A 16,614-nucleotide genomic window follows, 5' to 3' on the forward strand; every position below is an offset into this window, starting at 1 on the left:
GGTGAACATTATGAAAAATATTTTTAGTGAAAGGATTAGATAGCCAAATAGCTGTCTGAAAGCTTGTTGGGCAAACAGAAAAATTCCACAATCCAAAATGGAATAAAGAAAAATAAAATCATCTGTTAGGATAAAAGCACATGATTTTGATTCACATCAATCTTATTTAGCATATTCTTTCAAGTTACAACAAGAATCACATTAACAGCTCTAAATAATCCCTATGAATTTATTTCTAAATTCACAGAGAATCTCAAGCAATAGAAAGTAAATGCTTACAGGATATTCCAAGATAATTTCATAAAAATGCAGTTTATAATATATATAACATTTTTCATATCTAACCTAGAATAAGTTGGTAAGAAATAAAATCTCCAATCTATTAGAAAACCATGTTATTAATGTACTGCAGGGCTAAAAAATAAAAACCTACCACTTCATAAAGTGGCACTGTGAAATATAAAGTTATTTGCATACTACTTTACACTTTCACAAGGACAACATTCATAGTCACAATGTGATCTCCCACTTTGTGCTTTCTAGAGAAAAGATTTACATGTAAACAGCAGGATATATGAGAATCAGTGTCTTGAAGATTTTAAGGGTTCCATTAGAACAACAACAAAAATCTCATGCCTACTGTGGTATGTGTGTATTTGTGATGTGTATATGTGTGAGAGAACCAACACCAATAACCAGAAAATAAAGAAGAAACATATATTCTGTGCTTTTTATGTGCTAGAAACTACTAGATGTCTTTTGTTCACTAATTCATTAAATTCTCACAGCAATTACAAGATCAGTCCACCAATTCTGGATGAATAAGCTAAGCTTTGATTTTCCAGGTGACAAAGCAAGGTAAAAGATTCCAAAATCCATGCTCTTTTCTTTTCAGTATAACTAGTACCTCCCTAAATAACGAAAATTTAAGAGCTTGAAAGTTAAACAAAAACATCAAAAACCTTTTTAACTGTAACCAACTACCATTTATTATGTTCTTATTTTTAGCAAGTACTACCCTGACTGGTGAAGGTACTTAGTATGTAGACACAGTCCCTGTCATCATGTGGTTTATAATTTTAAGTGTAACAACTGGTATTACAAGAAAAAGAAAAAATTTCATGGGCACTTTTTCACAAGGAGATTAATATAATCTAGGATCTAGGAAGTCCTTTCAGAGTAATAAGGCCAGAAATAAGGAAGAACCGTTTTGATTCACAGAAGATCAATTCATTAGGTCAGAACCTAGAGAAGTAAGACTTAGATAAGCTAACATTACAAAAAGGAACAACCAGATACTACCATCTCCTGATGAAAGAACACAACACCAACCATTAATAGTACTGGTGGGAACATTTAACCTTCTAATGATAACTTTACAGAAAATACTGGTTCAGAAAAATGTGTTCATGTTCAACTATACCGAGGAGGTTTAACCAGAAAAGTTCAGACTAAGAAGCTACAGAACAAATGATCCAGTTTTTTCAACAATGATGTTACAAGAAAAGAAAGAAAAAGAGAGGTGGATGAGGAACCTACAGATCAAAAGAGTTACAAAGACCTATCAAGCAATCTCAGTATGTGAACCTTACTTGGATCCTAATTCTAACTAAATGTAAAAGAATCAAACAAATATTTATGGCATTTATGAGAAGCTAGAGATTTGGACACTTGAATGGATATTTTCTAATATTACGAAGCTACTGATGACTTTTATTAGCTGTTACAATGTTACTATGATTTTGTTTAAGGAATATAAAAAAACCTTTTTTGAATATATATTTAAAATTTTAGGGATAAAATGAAGTCTGAGATTTGCTTAAAAATAGTAAGAGATGGAAGGAAGTAGATGAGGATATAGATGAAACCAGATCAGACATCAGCTGGAAGCTGAAGCTGGTGATGAGCACATAGGGGTCATTGTACTACTCTAACTTTTATGTCTGTAATTCTTGTATGGGTAATGAGGGGAAATGTAACAGTCTGAGTTTCCCACTCTCCCTACCCCTCCTCCCATACAAGCTAACCAACATTAGAGATGATCCAAATTATTGCTGCTAGTTTAGAATTTAGATCTACACTGACCACAAATGTAAAACATCAGTAGATAGATTTTCAAGGAGGAAGTTTCACTGAATGATGAATCTATTAGGATTAGGCTCAGTTATGAGTGATAGCAAACCCAAAACATCAGGAGTGTAAATAAAACATAAGTGTATTTCTCTGTCATATAAATGAGAACCCAAGGAAGCAGTTCAGATATGGTATAGTAGTTCCAAAATCAACAATTCTGCTTTATTCTTCAATATCCTCAATATGTGGTTCCCATTAACACAATGACATCTCAACCAACAGGAAAAAGGGATCCTTTAAGGACACTTTCCAAAAATCCTAATACTGTATATCTTTGCTTACATCCCAATGGATAGAACTTTGCCAAATTACCACAAGAGAGGCTGAAAAATGTCTCAAGGTACTGTGGGTAATGTAACCAGCCATAAATCTGTTTAAAAGCCCAGAGGGGGTTAAAAAAGAGAGAAAAAAAGTTTGATACAATAAGGCTAGAACTGATATTGGGAGAGAAGCCGAAAACAACAGATGGTATATACAATACTTCCAATGCAAAACATTGTGGATATCTGTAGCTAACATTTTCTAAGAGCCAGGCAATTAAATGGACTTCTACTTTACTTAATCCTTAGACTTCCCCACAGGTTAGTACTACAATTATACCCCACTTATAGATGAAGAAATAGAGAAACAAAGAGAATTTGCTTAAAGTTATATAAATTACTAGAAAATGTCAAAATTGGGATTCAAAACCAGGTCATCTAGCTCCACTGTATTATTCATCCGCCTCCTAGTAAGCATTTACAAAACCAAGGGAGTAAACGAAGAGGCATGCATGAATTCAGAAACAAGAGATTCAACACAAGAGAGACAACAGGATTTGTTAGAGTGTCAGGAAACGAGATCCCAAGGCCACAGCTGACCGATCAGCTGGCCCATAACACAACCAGTCTAATTCAGAGCAGGTCATGAGACTCTAAAAGACACTTCCTAAAGAATATAAAACTGACAGGATACCTGAAGTGTCTGAAGACTGAAGGTAAATTTAGACAGCTGGGGGAGAGTTTAGAGTTGAAGTAATAAGTATACAGAAAACTAAGCAAACAGAAAAACTAAGACAACTAATAACTAGAGAAAACAAAATGGAGAGCAAGGAAATAAAATAATCATGTAGAAATGGCTCAGCTACAAAAGGCATTTACATAGTCATAACAATGTAGATACTAAGAAATGATCTCCAAAATTACCATATTAACTTGTATTGGTAGGGTTGGGGAATAGGAAATGGACACGTGAGGTGAACTAGACAGTGAGGAGAGCGAATCCTACAGTAATGTTATGAGGCCTATGATATGTCAATAGATAAGGCCTGCAACTGAAAAATAAAAAAACACGATTATGTTTTTTACATTACCTAGAGATATGAAAGTGGTAAGAATCAGACAAAAGAAGTGAAAGAAGTTATCTGTAGTGTGGAAAAGAGGTTGGGGAAGGGGATACATATGGATTTGGGGGCAGTACAGCCTACAGAATTATTTAACTTGTTAATCTAAATACATGCATAAATAATAAAAAAAATCAAAGTAATTTTTTTAAACCCAAATATGTAATTCTATAGTATCTTCACAAAGTGTGTGTGTGTGTGTGTGTGTGTGTGTGTGGAGGGGGCTGGTAACAGGGGTGTTGGTACTTAAGGAAAGGTATAAAAACTATTTTCTTTCTTTTTTAAAAAATATATCTTTATTGATTTCAGAGAGAGGAAAGGAGAGGGAGAGAGATAGAAATATCAATGATGAGAGAGTCATTGATAGGCTGCCCCCTGCACGCCCCCAACTGAGGATGGAGCCAGCAACCCGGGCATGTGCCCTGACCGGGAATCGAACCCCGATCGTCTGGATCCTAGGTCAATGCTCATCCGCTGAGCCACGCCTGGCCGAGCTCTCGCACTATTTTCTGAAGACAAAGACGATTTAACAATCCTGTAAGTTACTTAGCTTCACCAAAAAAATTTAAGAAATACAAAGTACTCTGTGAATGCAGGATCTACTAGTAAGTCTAAAGTTACTGATGACATAGGAAATATGATCCTGTTTACATAATATTAAATATAAAAATGTGTATATAAATAGATGAATGCTAAATAATTATTAAGTAGTGGGTATCTTTGGTAGAATTTTGACTAAACTTTACTTTCTCCTCTGTTCTTGCAAGTACTGTTTCAATTTTAGACAAGGAAAACAAGTCATTCTTTAAAAAAATAGTAAAGCTATTTTTCGAGGGAGAAGAAAAGGCAAAAAGTAATTACTATTTGCTGGGTAATTAATTGCATGAAAAAAAGAACATCAATATGGCCCTGATTATTATCTCTCTGATGAAAAACTCAAGCACCACTCAAAGAACTTTTTTCCTTTAAAAATAGCCATAAACTGAAGTACCTCTCTCTTGCCACGGTGTGTCACTCTTACAGCACAAACATTTTTTGAATTTCTAGAGGAAGAGGGAAATTTTTTACAAGTAGATTTAATTCCCCACCTAACAAGTAACAGTCTTGAGGACAGAGTACTAATCTTATTCACTGCTCTAAATACCCGGCAGCAGCCTACAAAGTACTCAGAATAAATTTGTAATTTTAAAAAAATGTTTATCAAACTTATAAAAATTAAAACAAAGTGAATACTTAATCTTATACACAAATTTACTGAAGCCACTCTTATCAGGAAGAAAGCAGCAGCCATCACAATGCTTTAAGTGAAAAATTTAGAACTTTACAAAACTAGTGGGAAAACAAAGCAAAAAAAAAAAAAAAAAAGAACACCTGTGGTCTAAGTTACTAGTAGATGGGAACAACTCAAAAAAGAGCACAAATAAACTAAAAAAAATGAACTCAACCTGGGTTGCTTAGTTAACAATCAAGGAAAATTGTATCTACACTGATCTAAATGTTAAGGAAGTAGATGTATACAGGAAGTTTTCTGGTTGAGCTCTTCAAGAATCATTACTCATGAATAAAGTATAAAGATGCAATGTATAGACATAATAGCAACTCTACCCTACTTTACACAAGGCTGATAAATTCAGTAAGTGGTTGGTGAACTAATGCCATCAAATGTGTGAAACCTGGCAATAAAAATCCCAATTTTACCACATTAACAGTTCACGTTTTAAAACTAATGACATTTTGGCTTGCTATATTTCCAAAGTCTACATGACTTAATGATGTGGTTTCTTATAATAAGCACATACTCTACTGCTAAGCTGAAAAATAAGTAAAATGATTATGAAGGAAACTTGACAAATACTTAAGTTTTGATTCAAAGGACAAAACAGGTATAAAGCTGCAAACATAAACAACCTCATCTAATGCACTGACTTTGTCAAATAACCAAATTTTCCTCATGTAAAATGAGGGTGACTATTATATCTAAGATACTTTAATTTTTTAAGTGTAATTCTCAGAAAAGGAAGTCCTAACAATGATGTACAACTTTTTAAATTTTGTTTTAAAAGGCAGTGCTAACATAATTTTCACATTCAAATTATTTTTAAAATAAGACAATGAAATACTAACCTACCAGTGTTACAGACTTCAGTTTTAACCAAAGTCATAATTAAAATGTATGTGCAACTGAAAAATTAAGAAAATGACCAAATTCCAAATCCTTAAGACTAACTAAATAAGCTTCAACATTAATATTAAGAGTTTACTAGATTTTGCATGCTGTTCTTAATTACAGGATGGGGTAAAAGTAGGCTTATAGTTGTTTATATGGAAAATAATACAATAATAAGAATAAACTGTTTCCCGTACTCACAACTGTAAACTTACTTTTGCAACGCCCTGTAAAATGCATTGTAATTTTCACTAAGTATGACTGAATAACATAATTAAAACTTCAACTAATTCTCACAGAAATTTCTTAAAACAGCAGCTATGAAAACAAAAGTAAATGTTTTTTTCTTTTGTTTCATTTTGAAGCTGTTTACAATTACATTATCAAACTTCTGATTAATAGGGAGGGAGTAAATTATATACTTTTTATCAAAATATCCTACTTTTTCCTTGGTAATTTTAAGATATTAAATTGCTCTATAATGAGTCATATTCGAAATTCTAAAGTAATGGAAAGTAGAAGCTTAAAGTTCTAAACTAATTAAAACTCAAAGCTTATATACAATGACTTGCTAATTTTAACTGTTCATTTCCCAAACCTCTCCATTTACCTACTTTTTTCAGGACAGCAAAGCCCTGAATTCATTGAACTCAAGTAGCAAGTTTACTTTTTAAATGTTACATAAAATAATCAACATGTACATGCATAGCTAGCAAAAAATAGTCTTTGTGTTCAACATTTAGAAAGAGTACAAGGTTTAAGTAGGTAACACATAATCTACAAATTCATGTTAAGACCAATTTAAACTATGCCAATTAATTAGTAAGGGAAATATGCCTTCTACATGCGAAGTTGCTGAATATTTTTAAAAGCATCTGGCACCTATAACTCTGGTTTAATTTATTGTTACTATAAGATATTTGGGCAAGTAGTTACAGTGACTAAACACACTAGTGCGGATAACTACATTCCTTATTAATTTAGTTAGAATCCCAACAAGCCTGAGCAACGGGGACCCTGCAATAACACAGGAGACCATTAAAGATGAAAAGAAATTTAAAAAAGGAAGAAAAGAACAAGAAAGCCCTTCAGCAAATACTTTAACAAATAAATCGCTCAGGCAAAGCTGAACACGTTTCAAAAGGGCCTGCTTTGACAGATGTTCTCTGGAAGAGCAAAGGCTTTCGGCAAAACGAATGGCTTTTTTTTAAAGCTGTGAAATAGTAGTAATTTTGTTTCTATATGTTTCAAGTATTTTAATTTTTTAAAACATGCTTTTACAACCATTGTTCAGGGACCCTCCCATAACACGACTTCAAGACACTTATCAAGGGAACTTATGCTCATATAGGTTTGTCGCAAGTATAAAATTAACCACAAAACCAGCTTTACTCCCTAAGTTAGGGAATAAAAACTTCCTAAACATTTATAAAGCATCAAGAGTCAGTGTATCTTCTAAAGCTGTAAAAAAATAATCCATAATGCTTTCACGGGAGGGCCTATATACAATTCATGCTATAAAGCCCATGTTCTCACAAAAGTTGAAGCAAATTTTTAAAAACAGAGTTCTTAGATTTCTCTGTATGAGTAAGATTTGCTGACTGGTGACATTTATAAAACTCAAAATACAGGTATTTTGAATAAAACTTGTTTATAGGAAATCAAATTCCAGAAAATGATCATGCAGAGTGTACTTACCAGTGCTTATGCCTTCCCTTCACCTAACGCTTGAATTCTAGGCTTCCACACTTTTCTATCTTTCCAATTAAAAACGCTGCAGCCTGCTACACTCCATAAAATGGCCGCGTTGTTTAACCAAGAAAAACATGTTAGAGATTGAGCTGTCACTTTTAAAAGAAAAAGAAAATAAACAACTGCTTCTTTTGTGGTGAAGCATAAAACACTTAGGCTGGCATTTTGAATCATGGAGCTCCCCTGGACGTTGCTACTGCTCTTCAAGTAGTTGTAGTAAAATCTCTGCCACATTCTTGCTTTCTGCATGGTGTCTCAGCAGTAACAGATCAGAACAGGCTAGCAAACAACTCCTTTCTAAATGTAAGCTCTAATTTCTTCTTCTGCAGTGAAATGAACCAGTTTCTATGCAAAAGAATGAGTGACAGTATGCCCAGCCAATCAGCTTAGGTTTTTTCAGGAAAATCACCCCTTAATTCATTCAAAATTAGGTCATATGACACTATTTGAAATACTATTGGCTTACAATGAAAGTAATGTTTGACTCTACACAGGATAAGGCCACCCATCTATGCTTCCCTGGGCTGAAGACACATTGGCTATAAACGGTACTGTGAATTAAACACACACACACACACACACACACACACAGGGGAAAAGAAAAAGAATGTAGCCTTACCAGAGTTTCCCAACTATTAAAGGGCCGGAGTTCTGTTATCTTCTGAGCCTTTTTCTGAGAACACTGAGGAATCAAAGTCAGTTCAGCAATTGAAGCATCTTGAAGGAAGTGAAGAATTTTACCTTTATAGCCATCCTCCATCACTTCTTCACCACTACTATAGTCCTCATCTAGTGAACTACCGGCATCGGAACCTGAATCATATTCGGAGTCTTCAATAACTCTCTTCGGATTAAATACATTTTTTTTACGTTTCTTGTTAAAACCATTTTGTGCTTTCATGGCACATTTCTGTTTTAGTTTTGCTTTAGCTACATTTTTAGGATAATTTTGACTTCTTGAAGAAACTTCTTTTCCATTTGGAAACTCACTTCGCGAAGCATATTGCATATCTGTGTACAGAGAAAGACAAAAATAACTAAGTTACAAAGATATAAATTAAATATAAAGATGTAACACTTCAAATCAGATAAGAAAAATATTTAAACGTGTGTATTTTCCTTCTGAACAAAGAACTCAACTATAATTTATTGTTAAATCTTGATACACGCTGAAGAGAAATACCAAAGTAGAATTTGAAGTTATACAATAAGTTGAAATAATTAGTTTCAAAAATAGGTGATAACTTCTTTTTCAAAGTGGGTTAAATATAAATTCCCATTTTCTAACAAAGGTCCTAAAAATATAAATGGCAGCTGCATATCCACAACATGTCCCAGATGTTACTTAGCAGCCCATCCCTATGCCAACACTGATGGATATAGCAAAAACAAGGCTCATCCTAAATTAAAACCTTCCATGTTATAATTAATTTTTCCCTTACCATGTCCAACTAGTCTAAGTTTATCATTACTTTAAAAAAGTATTTAAATATATTAAAAGACACCACTTTATCACTGATTAATGAATCATATTCCACAGATTTCTAAGATGCCTGTGGTTGATGGTACAGTTATTTATTGTACCAGTAAGAAAATATGTACCAATTAATCTTTACACAATACTTTATTATTTAGAATGTTTTTGTTTTACCTACTCAAAGAGCTTTTAGACTTACACATTGATTATCACACTCCTTCATTCTTGTGCATGTATTTAAAAAATAGCAAAATAAACTGGCTAAGGTATTTCTCAAATTTCTTCACATTCATAACCTATCTCTTCTCAATCCATTTTCAGACTTAGAATTGGTGATATTGGTGGTTTTCTTTTCTCCACACATATCATTCTCTGTGCCATCAAAAGCATTTGTAGTACAGCCTTTCTTTAAAAAAAAAAATCATCAAAAACATACACAAGAAAAACCTACAGCCAATTATAAAGAGCTGGTATACTTAATTCTTGCTTAAGGATATTACTAAATATGTGTGATTCAACTCTTCCCCCTCTACTTCTCACACACCATTTGGTTCCTAAAGTTAGTGTTCCACTATGGGACCAGGGACTTTCCCCCACACCAATGATTCCCATTTTTTAAGTTTCTGATATTGGTATTTTGACATCCATGCAAGTTCAGGCTAGGGCTTCTACATTATAGTGATGACATTAGCAATCATTAAGATCCATTCAGAGAGCTCTTAAAATGTAAAAAAAAAAGTTTCTTTTGCACTCAATAAAACATGGTAGTTTACAAGTAGCCATAAATATCAAAGAAAATTATCCAAAAGAAAAAGATACTTATTGTTTCATTTTACACTGTCATAAAGAATAGACTAAAACATTTGGGAACTGGTCATTTAAATTTTTTTGTACATTATTATTTCTAACATCTTTTACAATCCCGTTCTCTAATTACTAGATAATAGGTTTACTATTTTCATACATACTAAAATATAGAATACAATGGGAGTATGTATTTTCCATAATAACAAAGAATGAATAATTACCTTGATCTTCTGCAAACACTTTTAAAGATTCTAAGGCTTCTGTGTACATCCATTCATGTTCCTTGAGTACATCCCTTAGTTCCTAGAAAGAAGTTATTGATGTTTTTGTTAAAAATCTAAAATTAGCAGCTCATAGAAAAGAAAGCTTTTATGCTCTTTTAAAAATAAGAAAATCACCTGAAAACTTAGTAGAATTCATCTTATTCCACACTTGTTTTTATGCTGCTTTACAAATGCTTTCTGTGTACATAATTTCACCTTTACAAATATACAACAGTTGTCAAAGGGAAGGAAGTTTGACATTTTTTTGCATTTTTATTTTCCCTGTGAAGTGCTCTGAATGTTAGAGGATCAAAATGTGTTTGCTCAATTAAATTTCAACATGCAGCTAGGATTTTATAAACTGTCAACCTCAAAATATGTCGTTTCAACATGTGTAAAGCAGCAGTAAGACTCTGCGTTCAGCTCATCAGAATTAAGCAGATGTACTCCTGTACATATACCTGAATAAATCAAATGCAAGTAGAAAGGTATTCTAAATGTTAAAAAAATAATGTGCTTCTATATACAATCTGTGATCAAACAGTGGTCCTTTTAGCACTGGCGTGCTTGGTATGGGTCTTTATTGACTCTAAAGGTATTTTCACTATCTGGCAAACAGAACAAAGCTTATGGAATACTAACACAATGAAATGCAGTATTACATTTTAAAATTCTTTATGAGACATTTAAAGAAAGAGTATGAAAAAATGCTAAAACGGCTGACTTGGGGTTGTAGACTGCTTTCTAGATAATTTACATTTTATACATATGTTCACAATTACTACAGTTACGTTTCTTATGATTATGGTTATAATGCTGATACTTCAGTTCTCAAAAATAAGGTAAATAACAATGTAAAGAATTAACAAGCCGTATAAAATTATTATAATATTAATAAAGGAAAATATTTAATTAGGAAAATGCAAAACTCATCCAAAGCTTTTATATCTCAAATACTATTTTGCAATATAAACATTAAGTACACAGTGATTAAATTTCTGTATACTACTCACCTGTTTATCAAAGTTAGGAAATTCCTTTTGCAATTTCAATACAATACTTTCCTGCTTTTCCCAATTACTGCTAGATTCTGCAGATTCATTTGATTCCTCTCCCTAATGAGGAACAAAGAGAACCAATTTAAGAGATCATCAATAACCAAAATCTAAAGACTAATTATATTTGTGCTTTGATTTGATTTGGAAGTTATCATATTCAATCAGAAAAATCCAAAAATGTTTCTTTTTGTTCATGTGAAAACTGACAAATTTATATCTTAAAGGATAATATTGCTGTTTTAAGATCTCTGAAAGACCTTGATTGCATATCTAATAATTGACAACTGACACTTCATTCATACAGTAGTCAAAGAGATAAATCTGCTAAAAAAATAAAAAACTAGAATGTTTCTCAAATTAACTTGAAATAATTCAGGTATATTGAAGTCTCTCTAATCTAATGGGGGGGGAAATCTCATCTGTGTTCAGTTTCATACTTCCAATTTCAAATACTGAGAGAGAGAAAAGTTTACTTTTACTTCAGTCTTGATTCATAGAATGGCTTAAGTATAAACTGCTCAGCCAGAACATAATAGTGACATAATGATAAAACAACAACAAAAAAACCACTTATGTGGGCCCTGGCCAGGCAGCCCAGTTGGTTAGAGCACTGTCCCAATACACCAAGGTTGCAGGGTTGATCCCCAGTCAGGGCACATACAAGAATCAACCAATGAATGCACAAATAAGTGGAAGAATAAATTGAGCCCCCCCGCCCTTCTCTCTCTAAAAATCAATAAATTTTTAAAAACCTTATGTGAAACTAAACAATATATAAATTAACATCAATCTGGGAATTCCAATTGTGGTTACTCATATATACAATCTCTTTTCTCTTTCTGTGTCACCTAATATCACTTGAAGAAACTAGTTAAAATTCCACATTTAAGCAAAAAGTGATTCCTTGGGTTCATGCCTAAGAGAAATCTTGTATTTCAGTCCATCAAAAAGCATTTATCTACCTACTCTGCTTATTCTGTACCACATTATACAAACAAGATAGAGAAAAATAGTCTCATACTTTATCTCTACTTCCTCTTATCCAACAAATGAATGCTATTTTTTTGTTACTACCTAAGATAAAAATAAATTGTGATGTCTCACTTGAACACAGGAATGAGGTTCCACAAGACAGACAAATAAAATGCTATGCACAATGTATGTACAGTACCTCTATATTTATAATTGAAATTAAAGTTTTATGAACCACTAAAAAAAATGCTATGGAAGTTTGGAGCAGGAAGAAAACTACGTTTTTGCAAAAGTAAGTAGTGCATTTGGGCTAAAGCACAGAGACCATGGATAGGCTAAAGGCTGAAAAATAAAACTAGAACTAATATTGCATAAAGCCTGGAGTGACAAACTGAGGTCATTAATCAGAAAGCAATAGGATTTTGAGCAGGGGAATAATAAAACGCTAATATTTGGAGAAAGTATTTCAAAGCCCTCAAAAATTCATACTGCTACCCTCATTTTATAGCTTAAGACACCAAAACTCCAAGAGCAAGCCTTTTAGAGGTCACAGATGGATAATAACCAGAAACAGAAACTTAGGTGTCTAACAGGTAAATCCACAGAGACAAAGAGCAGACTGGTGGTTGCCAGGGGCTGGGGCAGAAGAGGAGAAACTGCTTCAAAGGTACGGCATGCTATTGTGTGGTGATAGAGATGCTCTGGAGCTAGATGGGAGTGGTAGTTACACAACACTGTGAACACACTAAATGCCACTGAATTGCTCATTCCAACATGGTTAATTTTATGCTTTGTGAATTTCACTTCAACAAAAAAAGGTTAAAATATTTGGAATATTGTAAACATCTTTTGGGAATCAAATAGATAACAGCACAAATTACTCAGTAGAGAAGTGTTCCTATCATTTGATGTTTGCTCTCGGATCCCAGTTTCTGCCAGCTCTGCTAATCCCTGTGAGTAAAAACACCCATGTAGTCCAGAGGTTACACCATAGTTTTACAAATGCCAGGTGATGGGAGCTTGGGCCCAAATCTCTCTCTGTGGGTCCAGGGGTTATGAACCAATCCTGTAATTATTTTTCTGGTTCTAGAATGCAAAGTTGGAACAGACATATTTGACACTGGCAGAAATTCTGTATTAGCTCCTTGACCCATGGAACAAGGGCCCTTATATAGGAAATAAATCCAAGCCTCCAGTTTTGCCTGCAGCAGCAGCAGCAGCAGCAGCAATACCATTATTCCTGAAGGAACTGCAAAGATGGACACCACCACCCCATCCCAATGTAATGTGCCTCCTTGGCCTATACAAAAGCTGGATGGGTCTTAGAATATTTTAGGTGAACATAAACAGGTGATGACCTCAATTGCAGCTGCTATATCAGATGTGGTACTTTTACTGGAGCAGATCAACATAACTATGCTAGATGCTTTTTTTCTTCCCTATCCCAAGAAGAAGCAATTTGTTTTTATCTGGGCAAGTCAGTGACAGATACACCTTCACTGTCTTCAGGGTTTTGGTAACTCTCCTGCTCTCTCTCACAATATAGTACCCAAGGATTGTTTTGCACAGTCCACAGAATATGACTTTGTCCTCTACAATGAAGATATTACATTGACTGAACTTGATAAGCAGGAAGCAATGGTATTTAGACAGTCTTAGTAAGATACATACATTTCAGAGAGGGAAATAACCACCCTCAAATTCTGGGGCCCACCACTTTCAAACTTTTTATGGAGGTCCAATCTAGAGTATGCTGCATATTCCTCTATTAAACAAAAAGAAGACAAACAACACTTGGTTGGCCTCTGGATATTGGAGGCAAAGTATACTTCACTGCGATGAGTGCTGCTCTAATCTGTTTATGAAACGGCCCTTAACATTGTCAGTTATGAATAGGGGCCAGGTTAAGAGAAGGCTCTGTAGTAAGTTGAGGGTGTAGTACAATGTGCTCTGCCACTTGGGCTTCATGACTAGCAAGTAGATGCAATGATTCTCAAAGAATCTGGGTTAATAAGGATGCTGTATGAAGTCTCTGGCAAGTCCTAATGGGAAAATCACAGCACAGACCCACATGGTTTTGAAGCAAGGGTCAGATCTGCTTCTGCGGACAACTACAGTCTGTTCTGCTATAACCTGACGTATGCATTTCCAAAAATTATTGTGCTGTGCAAAATCACAAAAATAAAAACTACAGTGTTAAAAACAATCCAGTTAGAGGCACAATATTCAAAAACTTCATCAGTGACACATTAAAAAAAAAGCAAGGAAACTTTAAAAAAGGGTAGCAATTTTACATACATTAAATGGTTAACAAATACATAAATACTACAATAAATATAACATGCTAAGTGTGAACTGAAATTTTTTGGGGGGCGTTAGCACTAAAAGGGTCGTTCAGAGTTTGTGAATTACTGTGAAGTGGTAGAAGGAGGGGGCTATCTGAAAATGAACAGAAAGTTGTTCCAGCTATGGAAGGGCATGGCTCATTGTAATTGTGTTATCTCTGCTATACTGGCTGAAACTATAAACCACGAATTAAAAAATAAAATAAATTTATGGGACTTTGCTAGCTTCCTCTTTTCATACTAAAGCTGCCTTTATGGTTCTAAATTCAACTGGATGCCACGAACAACTCTCCTATTACATTCAGCAGTAAAGCCACGATCTTCAAACCAGTGTAACTCTGTTTTCAATAACACTTAAAAGACCTGGTAACTTTATGTGTTATGCTGTCACAGTGAAGCCTCTTGGTTTTCATCATCATCATCATCATCATCACCTTTTCCATCTACGTGACCATCAGCTGTAACCTATTTCAAGTCTACTGTGGATAGATCAGGATCAAACCCTTGAAACTCTTCAACATCTTCATTTTCTACTTCCTCAAAGCCACACTGTTTTCATATGTCAACACACTTGTTTTGAATTTTAAAAATTTCTCTGAAGAATCACATATCAACTCAAGGAGAATGTTCAACCACACCTAATGTAACACTCCTGTTGTATCACTAGAGGCTTCTACAATGGTAGCAATGCTATTCTGATTGTTAAATCTCTTCCAAAATTATATAATCATATGTGCATTCTCACCTTCAATAACAGCAATTAGCATTTTAAATGTCCATTTTAAATAGTAAGCCATAAATGCTGCTATCACACTTTTATCAAGACGCTATAATAGAGATTTTTTGGAGGCAAAAGGAAAAAAAAGAATTTTGGTCCAGTTCAGCTTTTGTAGAGGAATAGACTGATGCACTGTAAGAATTTTAAAAGTTGAGTTCTTTCATTTTGGAGTTCTGCTTTTATTTTTGTAATAATCCTCTATAACAGGGAAGAGTTAAGTAAAACTATCAAGGCAGATTTGGGCAGTCCACCTGTAGTAAACTCTAAGGCTGACAATTTCTTTAAAAGGCTCAGTTCGGTAAGCGATAAACTACTACTGACTTCAGCTCCAAGTCTGTACCAGGCACTGGTACCAACATCACTATAATGTTACCTTTCTAAGTCTTAAGTCCTGGAGTATGTTTTCTGTCTTTCAGGTTTGGGTCCTTTGAAGCATGCATGTGTAACATATATCTATTTCATTAAATTGAGTATTTAATTCAATGTACAGCCGTCTTCTTCAGTTTACTTCTGTATCACCGTTGGAAAATTACTTTGCAGCTTTCCCATATGCACTCATAGCTTTATGTGACAGCTGATGCTTATGAATTTGTAGCACTGTTTGAAACTACTAAAGCAACCACTACTGACAGTAAAAGGAGCTACTTCAGCAGGATACAGTGATTTCCATTTAAGGTCTTTGTATATAAAGATACATGTGAAAAAGGTCTGTGATTTTTTTCATCTTTGGTCTTTAATCCAAATGCTGAACAAGCTTTCCTTTTTTTCTTTTTAAATTTATATTTAATTTTAATTAGTATATAATCTTATATTGGTTACATTAGTTTCAGGTATACAATGCAGTTTTTTGACATTTTTATACCTTCAACGGGATCACCCCACTAATTCCAGTAATTATCTGTCACTATGCAAACTTATAACAGTATTATTGACTATATTCCCCTTTCACCTATCCTCCCACACAAACCCCTTCCGGTAATCATCCCCTTCTATAAGTGTTTTTGTTGTTTTGTTTTTAGATTCCATATATAAGTGGAATCATTTGTCTTTTCTGCCTGACTTACTTCACTTAGCATAATACCCTCTAGATCATCCATGCTGTCACAAACAGTAGGGTTTCATTCTTTTTTATTGCTGTGTAATATTCCATTTTATATATATATATATATATATATATATATATATATATATATATGCATGCCACATCTTTATCCACTCATCCATCAATGGACATCTATGTTGCTTCCATATCTTGGATACTGTAAACAATGCCGCAATAACCATAGGGGTGCACGTATCTTTTCAAATTAGTGTTTTTGTTTTCTTCAAATACCCAAAAGTGGAACTGCTGGGTCATATGGTATATCCATTTTTAGTTTTTTGAGGAAACTCCATACTATTTTCCATAGGAGCTGCGCTTCTACTTCACAGTATTTGAAGGTAGTCCAGTCACATATTTTATTTTTGTGACAATGTGGATT

General features: G+C 33.9%; 1 protein-coding gene across 4 annotated transcripts in view; it reads right to left on the minus strand.

The window, feature by feature from the left end:
- Nucleotides 1–16,614, minus strand: part of SMARCAD1 (SNF2 related chromatin remodeling ATPase with DExD box 1) — an 82,121-nt gene that overhangs the window by 28,981 nt on the left and 36,526 nt on the right. For 3 of the 4 annotated variants that reach the window (XM_016206006.2, XM_016205989.2, XM_016205997.2), the window contains exons 7-9: nt 10,994–11,095; nt 9,939–10,020; nt 8,053–8,444 (exon numbers count right to left, since the gene is read on the minus strand). In XM_016206006.2, the coding sequence (XP_016061492.1) occupies nt 8,053–8,444; nt 9,939–10,020; nt 10,994–11,095 (576 nt within the window). Of the gene's footprint in view, nt 1–7,379; nt 7,716–8,052; nt 8,445–9,938; nt 10,021–10,993; nt 11,096–16,614 lie in introns of those variants that run through there. The other variant, XM_016206033.2, reaches the window with a different exon arrangement.

Source organism: Miniopterus natalensis, chromosome 1 (assembly GCF_054644295.1).
Source record: "Miniopterus natalensis isolate mMinNat1 chromosome 1, mMinNat1.hap1, whole genome shotgun sequence".
Classification (NCBI taxonomy): domain Eukaryota; kingdom Metazoa; phylum Chordata; class Mammalia; order Chiroptera; family Miniopteridae; genus Miniopterus; species Miniopterus natalensis.